The 20,564-nt window shown below is 42.1% G+C and overlaps 2 protein-coding genes across 4 annotated transcripts; one reads left to right on the forward strand and one right to left on the reverse strand.

The window, feature by feature from the left end:
* Window positions 1–10,502: 10,502 nt before the first annotated feature.
* Window positions 10,503–18,174, reverse strand: LOC138610002 (gamma-crystallin M2-like). Of its 3 annotated transcripts, none has more exons than XM_069682701.1 (3): window positions 18,157–18,174; window positions 10,879–11,121; window positions 10,503–10,781 (listed from the first exon to the last, which is right to left on the reverse strand). In XM_069682701.1, exons 1-3 carry the CDS (start codon window positions 18,172–18,174, stop codon window positions 10,503–10,505), a joined length of 540 nt encoding a protein of 179 aa, XP_069538802.1. The 3 variants fall into 3 exon arrangements, with proteins under 3 accessions (XP_069538802.1, XP_069538801.1, XP_069538800.1); XM_069682700.1 differs by lacking the exon at window positions 18,157–18,174 and adding an exon at window positions 14,259–14,276; XM_069682699.1 differs by lacking the exon at window positions 18,157–18,174 and adding an exon at window positions 12,068–12,100.
* Window positions 13,888–20,192, forward strand: inpp5e (inositol polyphosphate-5-phosphatase E). Its single transcript, XM_069682698.1, has 11 exons — window positions 13,888–13,905; window positions 14,306–15,177; window positions 15,818–15,941; window positions 16,045–16,142; window positions 16,226–16,350; window positions 16,486–16,605; window positions 16,939–17,046; window positions 17,198–17,359; window positions 17,483–17,598; window positions 17,760–17,896; window positions 19,053–20,192. The coding sequence occupies exons 2-11, from the start codon at window positions 14,375–14,377 to the stop codon at window positions 19,183–19,185; spliced, it is 1,926 nt and encodes a 641-aa protein (XP_069538799.1). The 5' UTR covers window positions 13,888–13,905; window positions 14,306–14,374; the 3' UTR covers window positions 19,186–20,192.
* The last annotated feature ends 372 nt before the right edge of the window (window positions 20,193–20,564 follow it).

The following is a 20,564-nucleotide window of genomic DNA, read 5'->3' on the forward strand; positions in this document are numbered from 1 at the left end:
TGTTGACAGCTGTTGTATTCATTGTAAAAAGCTTAATAAATTGTTATCCTACCAAGAAAGTGTGAGAATGCAATGATTTATCACCGTGTTTTTCAGTGTCACTTTTACCCATCACACTGACATTTTCCGGCCCAGGTCGAAGGACATTCCTCAGACTGGTTTCACACATTACTGGGTGGGAGAAACTCTTTCCAGCCTTTGTGTTTTCGTGAAGCTGCTGCGCTGGCAGGCAGTGGCGAGGAGCATCCTGAGCACGTTCGTTTACACCCAGACTGCAGCTGTGTCAACAACACAGCCCACGCCACAGGCCCTGCAGACACTGATAATCTGTCAGGGTGTTACTGAGGGCACAGATAACGTGGATAACAGTTTAATGGGCAAAGACTCTTCAGATTTTAGCTGTACCTGTTGTCTGCAGGGTTATTATCTTAATATCTGCAGTATTAGAACAGTGAAAGCATTCTTTCCCAAATTACTGATTAATATTAAAATGAAAAAGTGACTCTAAAAAGCTTCAAAGTCAAATTAACTGTGTAATCTACATTAAAGTTACGAACTCCTTTGATCATCATCTTCCTCATAAAGTTCGGTATGTTCCTCTGATCCAGACGGAGGTGGAACTATAATTAAATTACTCTAAAGTGGCCTCTACCAGGCTCTCCTCTCAAAACCACCATATGGAACTGAACTGCTGAGTGTTTTATTAAAAGGTCTGGGCTCAGGACAGAGGTCAGAGGTCACTGCGGGTCACCAGGGCCTCAACAGCCTCTTCACACCACAACTGCCTGAGGTCGAATCAGCAGCCTTTGACAAACAGCTTTGCTGTGAATTTATTGGTTAAGGCGGATCTGTTCACATATAAATTACAAGCCAGACAACATTCAAGCCTCCTATATCCAGATGTATTAATCAGGTGGCGCTACAGAGATGATTGATTCTTTTAAATTGAATATTTAAGAATTAAAAGGGCCAACTGGCCGATTTTCAACCTCAGTGCTATCATGCTATTATGGGGAGCTAATGCCGTTATGATGAAAACAAATGCAATTTCACTCTGTGCCTTTGGAGGACGCTATCCGCTTCTCCAGTGGGCCCTGGAAAACCTCCGTCAGACTATGTAAAACACATCATCTGGCGGAGGCCAGGGCGCTCGCTAAACTACACTCTCCGATGTCATGTCTCGTTCAAAATCATCAGGTTTGAAATGTAGACTGCAGACCTGAAGTTTTTTTAGATGATCCGTGGGTATATTCTCATCGTATTTCGGATTCTGTACCGCTCTGAGCCATTGCCTGCAGCGATCAATGTCCTTGACTGGAAAACGGTAGTATTTACACTCCAGCATCTGTCTCTGGGCCGTTTCTTTCAGAGGGAGGGGCGCAATGTTGTAGGAATGTGGACGATACCATGAGCTGCTATGGCAGCTATGGTGCCAATTTCAAAAATGATTGCTTAAGTAGAGAAACGTTATCTGCAGGTGATCTCAGCTTCTGTTGCCCTGCTTGTTTATCTGAACTCGCTAAGTGTATGTACCAAAGGTCAAAGGTTAGTTCAATGAAGCCGATTCCCAGGTCATATCTCGACTTCTGAAGATCTTAATTTGAGCATTTCAGAGCAAACATTTACAGGTCAAATATGAGAAACTTTGATTTTGAAAGCACTTGACTTAAAAAAACAACAACAACACTACCTAAGATAAGATAATCCTATATTGATCCCCAGGGGGGGAAATTCGGGAATTACATTGGTGGCTAGTTGTTGCGATATATTTCAGTCTGCAGCTAGCGTGGCTGGTGAGTGACATGAGTGACAGCAGCTTGTATGTCAATAAAAACTCTCTCATACATTGTCATTGTCTGAAGAGTTACGTTATCCAGCTGATAACCACATTCGACCTGCCTACAAGGTCAGAGAGTGCATGGGTGTCTGTGTATGTTGGGGGGGGGGGGGGGGGGGGGGGTTGCACACAATAGGGGACAATAGGCTCAGCTCTCTCCCATTACTACCACATCTACTTCCTGGGTATCTGGTGTTATGAGCCGGCTGAATTCCAATGTTTGTTTCATTCCCAAAGCTTCCAACTGCAACAAACATGAGGGAAAAAGCCAGGGAAAAGAAATACACACAGTGCCAGAGCGCCAGATTCCTCCCACAGAAAGAGCAGAGTTATTATCAAAAGAGGGCTGGAATGAGAGGAGGAGGTAATTAAATGAAACACAGGAAGCAGCAGGAGGGAGAGCTTAAGTTTGGTGTGGATGTTTGGGGTGTGATTTTAATAAAACTAAAGTTACTGCAGACGGACGGCAAGAAAAGAGTTTTAAAAAGTTATCCAAACTCCAGAGATGGTAAGCAACTAAGAACTTTTACTCTAGTACTGTGCCAGATTTACTTGAGTATTCTCCAGCACACTTATTCTAGGGCGATACAATACATTTCAGGAGGTGTAACAGAAGAAGGATCCCCCTTTCAGGATGGACAGACAAGCCAGACAAAAACAGCAAAACTCCAGATGGATGTTGAGTTCTTCCTCCGTTATCAGCCTCCTTTGTGTTAATTTAAGGTGGAAAAGATGAGAAATGGATCCAACTTAATCCAAGCAGTGGACAGGAGTATGCGGTGTGTCTCTGTGTTTATCACTATTATTGTTTATACTCACTCTTTAACTGATCTGTGTGTGTGCCTGATGTGGCCGACTGCAGTCATGCATCCAGCCAGCTGCTGGCGTGCCTCAGGCCTGTAACGTGTGCCTGCTGTCTGTCGGCTGCAGATGCTATCATCTGTGATTAGCGCAGCGTGTTTGTTGGCACATGCCTCTCTCTCTCTCTCTCTCTCTCCCCGTCTGATAGCAGTTACTCTCATCGTAGCTGTGAGCTGCCCCGAGGAGAAAACTCCTGCACCTGCCTCTGCTTCTGCCAAATGTAAACAGAGGAAACATCTGCAACTGTGTTTGAGCAGGACGGAGCTGTGGGATGTAAATGGAGTAATTTGCACACATGAGATCAAGTTGTCAGGGTGCAATGAGGCCGTCATACCTGAGAAGACAAATTGAACTACCCCTATTAGACATGTAAGAGCAGGGAGGTCATGGGGATGGGACCCTGAGGATCACTGATGCAAATGTGTGTGAAATGAGGCAGGAGATCGGTGTGGATTAGATCCCATGTTTGAGCAAAACATGACCTCTGGAGAGGATTCAGCCTCTGTGACCTATTGTTTCGCTTGTTTTAACTGACAAACTGTTTGCAAACATTTTTTCATGATATATAGAATGAGGTCTGCAGTATTTGAGCATTAATATTGTGGAAAAGCTAATTGCAGAGGTAGTTAATTTACACTATGTGAGATGGAACAAAAGACACAATCTGTGCTAGCCGATTAGATCAAAGTACAGCTCTGAGGCTGTTATGCTAAACGCTAACAGCAGAATGCTAACATGCTCACAATGACAGCGCTAACATGCTAATGCTTAGCAGCAGGTATGTTTACCATGTTCACCACCTCAGTTAGGTGTGTTGGGATGCACATTTATATTAGCACATAACACAAAGTACAGCGAAGGCTTACAGGAATGTCATGACATTTGCAGGTGGTGGGTCAATAACCAGATACAAATGTTAGCAATTTATACTGAATGTCAGTACCAAATGTAATGGTAATCAATCCAACCGGTAATATGTTTCTAACAGCATGTCTTAACAAGTCTACATTCATGCTAGCTTGAATGTGAAGCTGTATTGAGCTAAATGCTCACATTAGCATGCTAACATGATCACAATTATCATGTTAGCATGGTGTTGTTTAGCAAGTATAAGGTTTACCGTGTTTTCCATGTTAGTTAGAGGTGTTAGCATGCTAACATTTGGTATTTAGGACAAAATGCCAAGTGTACTGGAGCAGCGTATTTGAACAAAGACAGTTTTACTTTTGGATTTTGCAGACTTATAACTACAGAAGAACCATATCTGGTTTGTAGCATCAACAATCATCTCCGTTCTTCATAAAAAGAAAATGCCATGGGTGCATCGTCGTGGAAATCATTAACATTTTTCATCCTAAGATTTGCTCTTGGTTTGTAGGTTGTAGACTGATTTTCTGGGTCTCCCCTCGCAGAGGGAGGAAAAAAGGGAAACCTGCCAAAAAAAAAGGAGCTCTGATTTTAAGAATCCTGCCTCAGGTTAAGAGACAATGAACTATAGCTGGCTTTGATCTGCATTCATATCCAGGCAGAATAACGATAGCTCCTTTGACCGGAGCTAATGATGTCTGTGGAGCGTTAGCATACTGCAGAGGGGGGATTTGAAGCCACATGGGTACCTTTAATGAGTTTTATTTGTTTTGTTTTATCCCCCTCCACCTCCTACTCACCTCAGCACACAGAGTAATGGAGAGGGAGGGGGGGAGTGGGTTAACAATAAGCTTTCTTCATATCTACATGGGGCTAATTATCCAAGCCTCATGTGGATCATCTCTCAGCTTAAGGAGAAGAGATTTCTCCTTCCCTTTCAACACATTATTTTATATTAACATCCCTTGTTAGTGATTCTGGACAGGGCTCATTTGACTTGGCATTTTCATACTAACTATCCCAGATTTTAACTCAGGAGGCATGAAGCAACACCGATGATCTGGTCTGTAGCAGGTGGACTTGGGCTGGTATAAAAACTGTGGGGGGATAATTGGGGAACGAGGAACAGGTGAGTAGGCGGATGTAGGAGTCAGGTGACTGGGAGCAGTAGGAAAATCTGCAGGAATCCAGCGGATGAATAGGGAAGTCTTTAGGCTCAGACTACACGGGTTTCAAAAATCATGCTGCATCGCACATGTAAAGAAAAACTTTGCAGATATCTCTCTCTAATGTCATGCACACACAAACAGATGTATATTCAATATTATCATTTGCTAGAGTAAGCATGAGCCCCTTCACATGATCTTGTTTGATCTCAGGGGTGAGCAGATTTGAACAAAACAGAGACTGGCTACAATCCTGTCAGATTTTAAGATTTAAACAAAAAGGTACGTATAGTGGATATACATTTTTTTAAAAACTAAACACAAAAAAAGGTAGAACAAAAACACTTACAAAGTCCATGGGTGAACAGCAGAATCCAAAAAAAGAGTCCAGATCACTCAGAAAAACGAGAAATCCTACAAGCAACATCTGCACGAGGAGCAAGGGTTAGACAAACTGAACACTTGGCAGGTGAGGCTAATCAGACACAGGTGAGACAATCAAGGCGCAGGTGAAAACAATCACGGCAGGGCAAATAATCAAACAAGTGGAAAAACACACAAGGGCAGGAAGTGGGTCAGCACCAGAGGGGTGACAAAGTAAAACAGGAAATGATCTAAACAAAGAAATACACAACTAAACAAGACCAATGCTGTGTTCTAAATGCCATACTATACTAGCAGTACGTACTGATTCGGCCAAAATGTAGTATGCAGTATGCAAACAAAAGCAAAATGTCCAGTGTGCCAAAAATACCCGGATGTTTTACTGATTTGGAGAAAATCTCCAGTATGCATCGGACCAGTCTACCTCGCCTACTGTATCCCACAATGCAAAGCGCTGGAACGTCACAGCGGCAGTTGAAATGACGGACAGCAGCAGCATTCCAGCAGAATTGAGCGCTGTAGCTAAAGAAGCGGTGGTTATTGTTTACTTCCGCCTGGTGTAGCATACTGCAAAATGAATTTGCATACTACATACTACCGCGACTGCAGTATGCAGTATGTAGCATGTAGCATATTACGGCATTTCGAACACAGCCTAAGAAGAAAACGGAATAAATCAAATACAAAACTAAACAATAATAACTCATGACAAGTCCACTCTAGTAAAGTTTTGCAGTATGAAAAGAATAAGCAAAAGGTTGAACAGGTCTGGATGAGATTTACACAGGTTGTCGATTATTCGGTGAGAATTGTAGATTGTACTTGTAACCGCAAAATATGCTAGCTAATGTTAGCTCCTGGGCTAGAATCAGCTCAGTCTCCATAAAGGCTTGTCTTTCTCATTGGCTCTTGTGGTCGGACAGAACTGTCATCTAGATTTTACGTCCTAAAAAAAAAAAAAAACATTGTTTGAAAGCATTTGGTCAGCCCCAATGAGTCACTTTGGAGGTTAAAGACAAGACCTCTAAATACCTCATATCACCAGATAACCTCTGCCGAACACCGATACTGACCAAGACCAGATTTGCCTTCAGCTGGGAGGGGTGAATCACGTACACACTGCCCAAAACTCATGTAAGTCAAACCCAACCTAGGAAATGTTTGGACCTGGGAGAAGTTAGAAATAGCCCAGAGACTAAGATGTTTCTTAGTAGGATCAACAGAAAGAGCAACACTTCTTTATACAAGGAGAATTTAATGTTTTTAGCTGTTGTGCAGCCATTTTACATGCCTCAATGTAGGTGCTGTTTTCTATATTACCTGTCCAAAGGGCCCTCAAGGTGAAGTACCAAAACAAACCCAAGACATGTCCCCAAACAGTATTTCACACACTTTTTTCAACCCACGAAGTTTTCAATTTTGTGATGTGATAAAATTTTATCTCAAGACTGTATTTTGTAGTGATGGCTCGAATATCATGACGAGAAGATTGGTAGTAATCTTTGGACAATCAAGATTAAACTGAAACTTAGTACTTTTTAAAAACGTGGGTAAAACTTGCCAAACTTTTGTGTTAATGCTGCACTAAACTAAAACGCAGACTCTCCAGGGCTCAGCATTAAACTTTAATCCTTCTGTCCCACTTCAGAGTAATTTTCACGCTCTCAGAAGTCATAATCACTGACACAGATGTTCACTTGGAAGTGTGTCCTTTAACAGTATCGGTCACAGCACTTCCTCCGCACAATACACTCCCTATCTCTGTGTCGGACGCCAGGTCCCAGTCCACCTCCATGCTCATTAAGCATATGTCTCATTTTCCATTTCAGACAGGAGATAGCATAGAAGTGCACACAAAAGCACTATTTTTCTGGCCCTTCCGCTGATCTCGTCTGAAAGTCTAATGAGAGCGGATCAAATATAACTGACACCGAGGGGAGACAAAGGGAGACGTAGCCCAGGGTGAGAGATGAGGCGAGGCAGAACAATGGACCTGAATGTGCCGTCACTGCGGCGGTATGGAGCAGGACCAGTGAATGCAGATGATTCTGTAATGAGGGATTAAGTGGTGGATTAAGGGTCTTTATTAAGATGTTTCTGATCCTCATTAGGCTGAATCTCGTATCAGGGCATCGATTCCCCGCTCACTCGCTGGATTGGCCGATCTCTGGAGGAAGAAGAGAGGAAAGAGAAAGAGTGAAGAGGAAAGATAGAGAGACATGTGCTTCAGTAATCCTCCTTTGAGGCATTTAACAAAAAAGTAGGCTATATGAATAAATTCCTATCTTGTTGGAGACTGGCAGTTATTTTATACATTTATCTTTTCAAAGTGTATTTATTTTAATTTCCATATAAACCTGATAATTGAAGACTTGAAGTATAATTTTTTAAGTTGATGTAGCGAACACATTAGCAAACTGTTGCCTATTAACACGTGCAGTACGTACACACAGCGTCCTTATCAATAATCCAGGACATTGAATGTGTGTCCAACATTTACGCTCTTCTTGCTCTGGTTTTGGCCTCTACCAGCTCCTGAGGGAAATATCTCTCTCTTTAGCTGCTAAATGCTCAAGCGTGTTCATCTGCTAGCTTGTTGCTAAGTATGTCTTACTGCCATTTGGTGCCGAGCAATGACTGTATATATAGATGGACAACACGTCTCCATCTGCTCCCATTGTACGAAATTGATGCCAAAATAGCCCGTGCGATAGACGCTGCCATCTTGCGATGGTGACGTCATACGGAGTCAGAGTCTGCGCAGTAGAGATCGGCGAGTGAAGCGGCCGTAGCCACTTCCGCTAATCCAAACACACACTTAACTTACCGAAAAAACAGCAAGGATCCCGCACACCAGCGTGTTTAACAGCAGAACAGCTTCTCTGTGTTGGTCTGAGGTTAACGTTCACAGGTATGGAAACTTCAATGACTGTAGTGATTGTTTTAGTTACGTTTCCACGCGCGGATCATCCTCTACTCTGCTCACCTGGAACTGATCGGCTGCAGGAGCCGTATTTGTCAACAGAGCTGTCAATCATCATTTTGGCAGCATCAAATAACTAATTAAAAATAAACTTGTCAGAAAAATGAACACTTGGACATAAATCAGCATGATAAGAACTAACTATAATGACAGAAAACATGTTTGAGAAAAAATTATCGGGCGCGTATTTTGATTTTATAGTTTGACTCATGTCCCACCTGTTAACATGAAGGAGGCGGCTTTATGACCTATACTGCAGCCAGTCAGAAGGGCGCGCTAGAGAGGGTTTGGCTTCATTTTTAGGGAGCTGTCATGTCGTCCATCTCTTCCAAGATTTTTGTTGCAGCTGAAAATGAGGCTGTGAGCGCAGTAAGAATGAAGTAAAACAGCTAAGTTGTGTTATTATAAAAATCTCAATCATAGGCGCTTTAACTCCTCTTTCTGATCATGGAGCCGTAGAGGAAAACAAACGCAAGCAGTAAAAGCCAAAGTGTGTTAAACACGTGGTAGAAGCTACTGAATACAGAAGAAGTATCATAATGAAACCTAAAACAAGTATTTATGTTTAGTTTAATAGTTTCATGACTTAAACGACACACATGTTAGCATGATTGCGTAAGCTAAATGTAGGCTACGCAAGCATGCTAACATGCTCACAACACAACGTGCAGACAACACTAAAAGCTATTCTTCTCTAGTAGGTTTGATGTAGCCTATACAAAGTTCATCCAGTGAGTGTAACATTTAACCATGCTAACATGCTATGTAGCTTAAAGTGGAAGCGCAGACAAAAACACATTTCCACAACATAGCCTAAATATCGATCTAAATCTTGAAAACACAAATGAAAGCTGAGGCTGATTTTATTAGTGTTGCAGGTCATAACCGAAGTATTGGACAAATACATTTTAATGAAAAATGACTGGACTCTGGTTGTGTATTTACCTGTGACTGCTCTGTTATTGTGTTCCTGCTGAGAAGGAAAAGCTGAAGGGAACATGCAGACGAGCAGAAACAAACCCAGATGCTCCAGAGACAATATTTACATCTCTTAACAACCCTGACGAGACCGAAGCCAAATTGGACAAGTAGAAATATAATCAGAAAATCTCCGTTATTCCAATATTTATGTGACAATGTCCGGTTTATTATGTAAGACAGCGGACACAACGCATTGAATTCCTCACAGAATGAGACTAAACTTCCTCCGGCTCGGTGCAACACTTTCAGCTTGCACAGGCCTTATTTAAGAATCAGAAGATGGCCGCTCCAGCAGTATGACTCACTATTTCTCAGATAAAAATAAAAGGCTGCACAGATGGTGAACAGCCCCATTGCAACAAACAATGGAAATATGCCTATCTTTAAAAGTACAGTCCTTACTTACTGCATGTAAAAAATCACATTGCTCTCAATCTGTTTGTGTGTCTCAAACCACCTTTGTAAGAAGCTCCACAGTAGTTTTTAGTAGCTAAAACCAGATTCACCAGATTTAAATGTACAGTCCAGAAATCCACCACATGATGACCTGAAAGCTGTGACATGGTGAAGGTACACAGTGTGCTAAAATCATGTGCCAGCACCACCAAAACATTGCCTATTTTATTGTATTGCAGCTGGTTAGCATAGCTTAACACAAATGCTAGAAACAGAGGCAAGCAGCTTGCCGGCCTCTTTCTTGAGGGAACAAAAATAACCTTGAAGTTATAGTCTGGAAGATCTCAGTTTCGTTCTCTTTGGCTGCCCCTATGGCGATAAACAGTAATTGCGGGAGCACACTTCCCAAATATCCAGACGGTGTCGCATGTGTTGGCTCCGGATGTAACTCTTGATTTTCCTCGCTGACTGTCGCTTTCCTTTTCAGACTGTTTGCCTTCATCTGAGTGTAGAATTAACTTATTTTTCTTTGGATTTTTACTTATTTTTGAAGTTGTATCTGTAGTCATCCATCTTTTCTTTGTTTGCTCAGCCATAGTAGATTACTGTTTACTCACAACACTAGCAGAGACCAGAAAAGCAGCCGCTAAGCTCCGCCTACCCTCTCTGGCAGACCAACCACTGCTGGGCGATGGAAAACGCGTCACTAACTGAGCTTGTGATTTTTTCCGGGAATGCCGCCACAGACACCCAGTCTGTAATACTGCAAATGCAAAGGCTTTCATCATTCGTCGATAGATAGAGACTTAACAGAAAATCTTCCAGATTATTATTTAAAAAGCAAATATTTGATTGAACATTGGAAACTTTTTCACTTTTTTCTACAACCTTTCTCTTTGTGATTTCCCTGAGTTACAGCCAGAGGTAGAAGACTGAGCAGCTCTGGGTAAAGGTGAGGAAAGACTTTAAAAACGACACAAACACAGCAGCAGTTTAAGTTTTGACAGTTTTATTCAGTCTAAAGAGCCTAATAGCAGGAGTCGGTGATGCGCTTGATGCTCATGAACCTCATGCCGCTTCCGCCCATGTTCATGAAGTTCCTGTACTCGCCGGGCCTCATGTACATCATCCTGCCTCTGAAGTGGGCCTGCTCGTACATCAGCCAGTGGCCGTCCATCACGTTGCAGGACTGGCAGTGGGACATGCGGTAGCGGTCCATGATGTTGTCGCAGTCCTCCATCAGCTCGTGACTCTGACCGCCGAAGTTCTCCCTCTCGTAGATCTTCATCCTGAAGGATCCCCTGTGCTGCTTTGTAGACGAATAATCAAGTCAGTATTTTACAGTTTTAGTACGTCTTCTAAAGGAAAAATGGGCCTAAATCTAACCGGGTGTGAGATCTTACCATGGGGATCATACGGCAGGACCTGATGCAGTCGCTCATGCCCATCATGCTCATGTAGTCGGAGTACTCGCCCCTCCTCATGAAGAACTGGTTGCCCATGAAGTTGGTGCGGTCGTACACCATGAAGCAGCCTCTCTCCACCCTGCAGGAGTGGCACCTGTTCATGTAGGAGGACATGTCCGGGCAGTCGCTCATGCACTCATAGGAGCGACCCTGGAAGTTCTTCTCCTCGTAGAAGACGATCTAGTAGAGGGATGGAAAGACTTTGGTTAGCATATGCGAGGCGTATGAGAAGCACAGGTGTCTAAAGTTTAAAGCTGCACATAGGCCTATTTGTTTTTAAGGGGGAAACAGAAACAATGTTTAATGTTGGGAATGCAGCTTTCTTTGGATATATGAGCAAAGCTTTTTTGGGTTTTTTTTGACTCATACAGATTTAAAGCTGCACTTTAAATGAACTAACTGCTGTTTCTGGCCACTTGGGGGCAGCAGAAACAAGCTGTAAACACAACAATGAAATATTATCAAATTTCTTGGGGTAACATTTATTTGAAATGCTATGTTGGAATTAAAGTATAATGTTTATGTTTACTCTTCTTGCAACTGTGTTTTTGGTCTAAACCAACACGATCCACTGTCTTTTCCCTCTAAATAAAGGCACATGAGGCTAGTCGCTAACTTTTTCTGTCAGCTCTTAGGAGTAAGGCAGGAGGTATTGGAGTTCTGTTAGCAAAAAAAGCTACTTTCTGTGGTAAGCACAACACTATGTATTATATATGTACTATATAAGCCGTGAGAGTGAAAAAAACCCAGATGCCAGCCCACGATGAGTTAAAAAAATGTACAACGCTTTTTAAAGCGGAGGGGAACTGCAGCCTTGAGCGATAATTCTCAATGGGTATGTCACCATGAGTGCTATTTGGATTTTTACATCACAAATAGCAATTTCAACCATTATTATTTAAAAGATATAAATTATAGCAGCTTTAAAATATTTCAGAAAAAAATATGATATGGTCTGAAAACATTTAAAGGCCTCTAATTTATCCCATTAAGCTGTTGGTCACTCAGAGGGTTAATCACTTGTAGAACAGGAAAGATGTTTAATCTAGTCGGTCCTTTAATTTGTGTTCAGGTATGAAACTAAACTATTGAATCTTGAACATTATGATAATCAGAGAGAGCTTACCTTGCTCATCATGTTCATTCCAGTGGAAGTCATCTTGCTGGTCAGTGGGTTGTTGCTGCTGTTGCTGCTGCTGCTGCTGTTCTTGCACCGAACTGTACCCTTCCTGCTTTAACCCTTTCCTTTTATACCTGCCCCAAAGTCCAGACCTTTTGTCTAAACCCCCTGAGCCAGCAACAAAGTCATAGAAATGCACAGAATATGGAAGGATTGTCCACTTTTTCAGGGGCCGGTGGGCTCACAGACTCTTTCTTTCCCTGCGTGGGGGTCATAGAACGGCTGAAAGGGTTAACATTCAGAGGTCACACCTTGGCATTGTTTTTCCTGTGTGACGCTCACTCTTTTGTCCACAGAAACATTTTTCCTGTTGTGTGTGTCATTTGTGAAGCCACTTTAGCATGTGTCAACATTTATTATTAGGATTTCAGTGTGATTATGAGAATTTTTTTTATGAGGTTATTTTCTCATTCTATTTAATATAATTCTTCTAATTGTTTTAATCAAAAGTATCCTTTGTATTGAGCACTTGACCATAACACAGTGCCTGGCCAAACATTTAACTGTCTCATGTTATGAGAACATAAATATGAGGATTAAGTGATGTTGAGAAAATATTTCTTTATTTTTTGTGGAAATAAAAATCTTACTTTAGAATTAAGAATAACGTTTTATGTGTATTATGCCTGTTGTAGGAATCCACATGACTGAGTGTGTTGGTTTTTTATGTCTCTTTATGTCATGGCATTTTGATAAGATTACATAAGTTAGGTTAAATATTTTTGATTGTATATTAATCTATAAATAAACCTGACCTCTTATTACATTTATTCAAACTGTGATGTAGGAGACTTGATCAGTTGACCATTGGTTTGAATGGATGAGTGTGTGGGTGGAGGTTTGTTGTATGGTTACATTATTTCTCAACAGTTAATAACACACACTCACAATATTTTGTTGGACCCTGCCACTCACATAAATATGGAGTCAGGGTTTAAATTGTGGCAAAACATATAAGTAAGGTTTGATATTAAGCTGCAAAGAAGATTTATTCGCGAAGGGGAATGAAATGTGTAGTCTTAAAAATAATTATAGATATTACACACTCTTAAAACAATGTCTTCTTTGAATTTAAGGCTATTAATATCAGTTTTAAGGTAAATGTAATTTGAAAATGGTTTCCCTCTTCCATTAACACACAGAAAAATCTTTAAACCATTAAAAAAAACGATATAACAATAAAGAGGATAGTTAGTCACAAAGCAACGAACCAAAAACACATTAAGGAGGCCAAATGGTACTTATTAATTAAAATACAATAGGCCTACATATAGCAGTATAAGTAATAATGCCTCATAAGGACAACACAAGATAGTCCAACACATAAATAGTACAATTTATTACAGAATGCTTATGTATGGTCCAACCATATACAGTCATTGGGTCCAACATACAGATACATTATAACACTTTGAGGGGCATTGATTGCATGTTGTACTTTCACTTCTCAGCACAGGGGGGCGCTGTGACCCACGCTCTGCTCTCTGTAATGACTCTCTTGTCTTGGTAACAGAACCTGTTGTCAAACGTTGCTAAGGAAGTAGCTAACGTTACTTTAAATTAGCCACTTTAGACACCAAAACACAGTAAACGAGAGGTAACCTTACGTCAACGTGATAACAATGACATAACTACATAAGACGAACTCTAACAATATCACCTGTTTATTGATAAGCATATCAAAACGTTTGCCTTGGACGTTAGCTCAGCTTGCTTGTGTGTCGCTAACTGTTTAGCTATATTTTAGAGATTTGCTAACTACTGCAGACAAGTCAGCGTAGAAGGTAAGTTAATGACAGCACTGTGTATTAAAAAGTTGATGGCATGATGAGAGCAGAAATCACGGCACTATTGTTAAGCGATAACATTAGAAAACAAAATGACTTTATTTATGGATTCAAGCTTAGACCGTTAGCTGACATTAATATGCGCACTGTGTTGGTATTTACTGATCTTGCCTTGTGGTGTTTAGAGGTTACAGTGCTGTCACTAAGAAATGTTTTACGTTTTAAGATTGTTGTTAATAACTAAGTTAACTCTGTATTCACCTGTTAATGGTAAAAGACAAACTAAACAGGCTATACAATTGTCCATACATACATACATTTCCATATATGGCTAACGTGTTTGTACTAACTTGTTTTGAGGCCAACATTTCACTCTTTTTCTACCCGGTATGTACAGGTGTATGTCAGTTTGCTATGAGAAATCTCTATCCACCTGACCACAGCTGGTCTGAGACATGAGGAGAGGATGGCTGAGAATGGAGAGGACAGCCCCCTCCATCAGCCCTGTGAGGCTTCCTGTAAAGGAGATTCAGTTGTCAGTGACAGCCGGGCACTCAAGACCCCCTTAGTAAACGCCAAATCCTGCAGGGAACACAAGGATGCCCTTAAACTCACTGCTACAAACATGGAGGGAGAGATCAGTCCATACCAACCCCGGCCACCTTCACGACCCAGGCTGTCCAGCAAAAGTGGCTCCGTTGAGGAGACAGTGAGAGCCAGGAGGCTAAAAAACAGCCAGGAGAGTCTGAGTGACCCCACTGAGACCGGCTCCTCCACAGACTCACTAAAAGAGGACCATACAGTTTCTGCTCCAGGTGGGTTTGTTCTCAGCGGTGCTGCCACCATCAGGAATAACCCAGAGTCCAATGTTAGACCTGTCTCTGCTATTACAAGAGGATCCCCAGTCTTCCGGGACAGAGGAGGCAGTCTCTCTGAGTATGAAAGGAGGCCGACCAGCCAGCAGAGCGACCCCACAGACCACCGAATGAGGTGTGCCAAGGTGCGACTGTCTCCGGTGCAACCCACGGGGGCACTGCCTGCTTTGGAGAAGAGCTTTGCGTCGGCCACTTTAAGGGCGGCTAATAGGATTGACAGGGATTGTTTGGATTATGCCGTGCTGGCCAGAGAGAAGCACGCGGAGAGACTCCACAGGAACCTGAGCGACAGCCGGCTTCTGGAGAACATGGGGTCGGATAGTGCCTCTGTCAACTCCATGAGGTCCACCTACAGCGTGCTCAGCCCTATCAGACCCCAGGATGTTAGGAACAGGTACAGTAAGCATAGCAGACTATAAAGATGATGCATCTGGACCGTAGTCACCCTCAGGCTGGATGTGAAGGCTCTGTTAAAGGCTTAGTTACTCTTTACGATGTCAGAAAGCTTTTAGAAATGGAAATCAATGGCCTATATTCTAATTTGGATAGAGGCCACTGACAAAATCAATTAGCCAAATGTAGAACCAGATGTGTACTGTCCTTGGCAACAATAATACAGTCTTGTTATAGCAGATGTGTTTTTTTTGACAATCCACTACAAGCTTTTCAGCATTGATAGTGCTCTCTGCTTGGAGCTGAGTAGCTAAATACATCTGGAGCTGCGTTCACCATCAGGCGCGACCGTTTATTTTTAGACATTTTTATGTTTGTGTGCGTCCACCTCTTGGACCAAGACTAATGGATGTTCACAAAGAATAGGCGCCTGATTACCAAAGGCTCTGCCTCCCATACTACTGTCGGAGACTTCTGGTACCACAAATAGGCCTGCAATGTTGTAGAGTGGTAGTAGGCTAAATGAGCTAGCTTAAGATATCTTAGTTCCTGACCACTGAGAGATTTGTAGATGAGAAGAAGTCATTTACTCCACCTGCTTAAAGATGTGCTAATTTTCCTTTCCAATGTGTGTTTACCAGGAGCTTTCTGGAGGGCAGCGTGCTGGGAAACGGTGCTCTGCTCGGGGCAGAGGAGCTGGACCGCTACTTTCCGGACAGGAGATTGGGGATCTACATAGCCACTTGGAACATGCAGGGAGAAAAGGTAGGAGGATACAAAGACCCAACTCAAACTATTGAGTTTTATCAATCCATGCCCAAGTTCAGGCTCCAACTGAGTCGTAACCAGGTCTCATCATCATTTTCAGGGCCTTCCAGGGAACTTAGATGATCTCCTCCTTCCAACAGACTCTGAATTTGCACAAGACTTTTATATTATTGGGGTCCAGGAGGGCTGTCCTGACAGGTTTGTTTGATCTTAACCAAAAATACATTTAATTTAAATGATCACTTCGTTATGCTAATGTGTATGTGACTTTGTGTGTGCAGGAGGGAGTGGGAGACCCGTCTTCAGGAGACCTTGGGACCTTACTACGTCATGCTGTATGCAGCATCACATGGGGTTTTGTATCTCAACGTTTTTGTCAGAAGAGACCTCATCTGGTTCTGCTCAGGTCAGTACTCACAGGAAATACACATCACGTCATCATCATTATTGGTCAAAGCTGCTTTTGATCGATGTGTTTCACATGCATGTTGGTTTGAATCTCTGACATTAACCACAACATCTGATCTGTTTGCCTGAGCAGAGGTGGAGCATGCCACGGTCACAACCAGGATCATCTCTCAGATTAAGACCAAAGGGGCTGTGGGAATCGCCTTTACCTTTTTTGGCACTTCCTTTCTATTCATCACATCCCATTTTACCTGTGAGTAGGAGTCTCCCCAAAGTCAGTGACTAAAGTAGTGATATTATATAGGAGAGGGATTTGTTTCAGGATTGTAGATGAGACTGGCTGGAGTTTTGTACTTTTGTTTAGGTGAAATGTGGCTACAGAAGGGAAATTGGTCTCGGAAAAGTATGAAGAAATACAGTGTTGTTATAATTTTTAGGCTGTATAAATATCTCAGTAGAAACACTCACCAAACAGCGTTTAAATCTGCCCTTTGAACTAATATTGTTATTGCAGTTGTTGTAGCATTGCCAACTAGGCAGTCTCACATGTTTCTTATGTCTCTTGTTTCTGCTGTTCTCCTTGAAGCTGGAGATGCCAAAGTTTACGAGAGAATATTGGACTACAACAAGATCGTCGAGGCTCTAGCTCTTCCAAAAGGCCTTCCAGACACCAACCCGTACCGCTCCACACCATGTAAGACTCTTTTTAGTTACCTTTGGACCTGCTACTGCATACAAAATAAATGTATTGTTATTCATCTACTTAGCCCCGATTAAAGCCTTGATGTTAAGGCTGGGGTTAAGAAAAGTGGCTTTATTATCAAAGGCTGTATTATTCATTTTAGCTGACGTCACTACAAGATTCGACCAGGTCTTCTGGTTTGGAGATTTTAACTTCCGGCTGAGTAAAGATCGGGTTGATGTGGAGACCATCATCAACCGCACAGTAGGCGGAGATATGGGCGCTCTGCTGGAACACGACCAGCTCTCCAAGGAACTTAAAGAGGGTATGCTTGCATGCAGGAGGCTGAATCTCTGTGAAGTTTTGACATCTAAAGAAGTTTTTATAAAAGTAGGTTGTTGAGTTTGATTGATTCTCACCCTGCGAATGCTCTGCTTTTCTCCTCCAGGCTCGATCTTTAAAGGCTTCCAGGAGGCGCCAATACACTTCCGCCCCACCTATAAATTTGACATCGGCTGTGATATCTACGACACTACTTCTAAACAGAGAACTCCCTCATACACAGTAAGAAGAGAAAGAAAATCAAGCTTCAAGGGGCTAAAGATAATTAGATGCTCTATCAACTTAACTACTGAAATAAGGCAAATGATTATAGTCTAAACTGGCCAGGGCAGTTAAACTCCTGTCTCTCCTGCAGGTTTAAACCTCTCTGTTTGTGTTCACAGGACAGGATCTTATTCAGGAACAGGCAGACCGATGACATAAAGGTTGTCAAGTACACCAGCTGCTCCAGCATCAAGACCTCAGACCATCGGCCCGTCATCGGCGTCTTCCAGGTCAAACTCAGGCCGGGCAGAGACAAGTGAGTCCGGCTGAAATTCAAAAACATATCGTAAAGGAACATTGTGTAAGATTAAGGGAGATCTAATGGCAGAAACGGACTATAACATTTCAGGGTTGTTTTTATCAGTGTATGATCACCTGAATTTCTGTGTTTGTTACTTTAAAATGAGCAGCCCAGAAAGGACAAAGCAAACACTGGCTCTAAAAGGTCCTCCATAGGTTCTCCTACACACTTGACATGGAGGGTTAAAGGAGTGGTTATCATTTGCAATCTGCAACCTGACCACTTGGTGTCATTAATTTCTCTTTTTTTAAAAACAATGTCTTGATTCTTCTGAAATATACTGTATGTTGGTGCCTTTGCTTAAAGTGTAACGGAGCACCTGCAGGTCTGACCATAACTCCACCCACTGCACAATTTTGAAAAATGCTCAAAGTGGGCAAGGGGCTGAGAGGGGGAAGGGTGTGTCCGGCAGCTCAATGACGTCCCCTCCCCTGGCCAGAGAAAAATAGAGAGTGACACAGAGTCACAGGGCACAATTCCACAGAGGGCTCTTTTGAGGTGCAGGGCTTCTCCCCTCCAGAATCCCCTGAAGAGCACTTTAGTGTGGTGGAGGACCGTGGTGGTCCTGAGCCCTATCAGTTCGAGCTGTTGGCTCCAGCCCCACTAATACCTGAAGCTGGAGCTTTCGGAGCAGAGGCAATGCCAGTGCACATGCGCCGACTGCGCGTTCATTGACAGGTGTTAACGTTCCTTAAAAATTAATTTCATGAACTTGATGTAATTTTGTCCCAAACGGTCGTGTCTACGTCCCCATCGGCTGGCAAGGTCCGGGGCTGATTTAAAACAGTAGATAGCGTGTTGAGCCATTTCCAACCCATGAAATACCAATTTTTAAAAATTTGGTAAGAATTGTCAATATTTAACACCAGCATTGATGTGTTTCATCACAGTACAGCAATATAATTTCGATTACAGCTCAAAAAACGTGTCTAAGTGTGCAGGTACTCTTTAACTTCTGCTAATATGTGGTCATTTTTGAGTGGCAGGGGAGCAGTCATTTTACAGTACATTGGATTATTGTAATGTATGATTAAATCCGTAATTTAATTGTCTCTTTATTTAGACTAATTTTAAGTCTGGTGTACCATTTTTGTGTGTTTGTGTTTTTTAGTATTCCCCTGGGTGCTGGGCAGTTTGATCGAGGTTTGTACCTGGAGGGCATCAGGAGGAGGATCACCAGAGAGCTGAAGAGAAGAGAGGCCATGAAGAACCAAAGTAGCAGCACCATCTGCACCATCTCCTGAAACCGTTAAAATGAACTCAGAACTCAGACTGCACTGGTTTGAACTGTGCCAGAGACTGGAATGTAAAAGCAGGCGGGCGGCAAAGGACTACAGGGAACCAGAGTTGTCTTATCTACAGTACATGGAGCCTGGTGCTTGTTGCGATAACTGAGTAGAGTGCGCCCTCTGTTGGGCATTATTGGGGATGTTGTATGTGTGTGAGCGTCCTGGTGGAAGTGGCTGGCTGTACTTGAGGGCAGGGACCTTAAGGTCAGACAGACTACAGGTTTGCAGACACAGCAGTCTGGTCTTTATTTATTCAGCCCCCTCTACTTAAACAGGAGTGGGAGGGGGGGGCTGCCGTTGTGGCTTACTCTTCAGTAACGTGATCCAGTGTGAACTGATCTAACCTTAAAGGCCTATGTGTCAATGCGTTTGTTTTCTAATTTTTTGTATGTGTTTGTAATGTTTTTATCTGAATGCTACATCAGTGTTTAAATGCCTTTTGAAATTCACATCAAACAGCTAACAAGCATCATTAGTCTTAGTTGCACTTTTAGACGTTATTTATGCCATTTTATGATTTTAACTTGAATTTGTTAAAAGGTGAATGTTTTTAAGGAGAGATACAACAAGACTGAAGAAGGCAGCCTACGGTCAAAAACGGTACCGTCAGGGGGTTGTTACTGTTACATGCTACTGTTAAATTTCAGGGAGATCAAATGTATTTTTGAACTAACTTTCCTATAAAATAGAAGTTATACTGTTAACACCTGTGACTACTTTTCCTCATATTAGGCCAAGTTATCCTTTCCTACAGACTGAAACTCAATGCCTTACCTCTCTCATTTCATTGCTGTGTAACCTCATATATACTAAAACTGTAAACTATGTACTGTATGTACCACAGTAATAGAAGTTGCATTCCCAGCATGAAGAGTAGTCCTCTCCAAAAACAAAGTGCCTGTGGGTCTTTTTTCATTTCTTCAGGGCCTCTCTATCGGAGTCTTTTTATATGTCGACTTACATCCTGTAATAAATGTTCTAAAAATCACTTTTTTGTTGGTTAAAGTGTGTCCAATGAATTGCAAAGCAAGATCCTTAAAATATATAATTTTATTAATGGAATTAATTACATTTACCTGTTGTTATACAGATGTTAACAGCCATATTCACTGTAGTAGTAATACAGGTGTATTTGGATGTCTTATCTGGCAAACGCCAAGTCTCTATTTCACTTGAACGAGTCTCTTAAAGGAATAGTGTGACATCTTGGAAACATTTTGCTTTCGGGTGCAGAGTTACTGTAAAGTAACATTTATAGCATTTATAGCTAGCCTTACAATGTCCAATGTTTATTAAGTCCGGCTGGCAAAACATCTACTGCTAACTTATGAACA

Source organism: Semicossyphus pulcher, unplaced genomic scaffold (genome assembly GCF_022749685.1).
Source record: "Semicossyphus pulcher isolate SPU_LCO1_2020_fin unplaced genomic scaffold, fSemPul1.0.p SCAF_6, whole genome shotgun sequence".
In the NCBI taxonomy this organism is placed as follows: Eukaryota; Metazoa; Chordata; class Actinopteri; order Labriformes; family Labridae; genus Semicossyphus; species Semicossyphus pulcher.

Excerpts from the sequence above, each read along its gene's own strand:
- inpp5e (XM_069682698.1), top strand. The coding sequence starts at position 14,375 with ATGGCTGAGAATGGAGAGGACAGCCCCCTCCATCAGCCCTGTGAGGCT. Across the intron at positions 16,143-16,225 it reads CAGGAGGGCTGTCCTGACAG|GAGGGAGTGGGAGACCCGTC; the intron begins GTTTGTTTGATC and ends TTGTGTGTGCAG. Across the intron at positions 17,360-17,482 it reads CTCCAAGGAACTTAAAGAGG|GCTCGATCTTTAAAGGCTTC; the intron begins GTATGCTTGCAT and ends TTTCTCCTCCAG.
- LOC138610002 (XM_069682699.1), bottom strand. The coding sequence starts at position 12,100 with ATGACTTCCACTGGAATGAACATGATGAGCAAG. Across the intron at positions 11,122-12,067 it reads GAATGAACATGATGAGCAAG|ATCGTCTTCTACGAGGAGAA; the intron begins GTAAGCTCTCTC and ends TCCCTCTACTAG. Across the intron at positions 10,782-10,878 it reads CCTGCCGTATGATCCCCATG|CACAGGGGATCCTTCAGGAT; the intron begins GTAAGATCTCAC and ends TCTACAAAGCAG.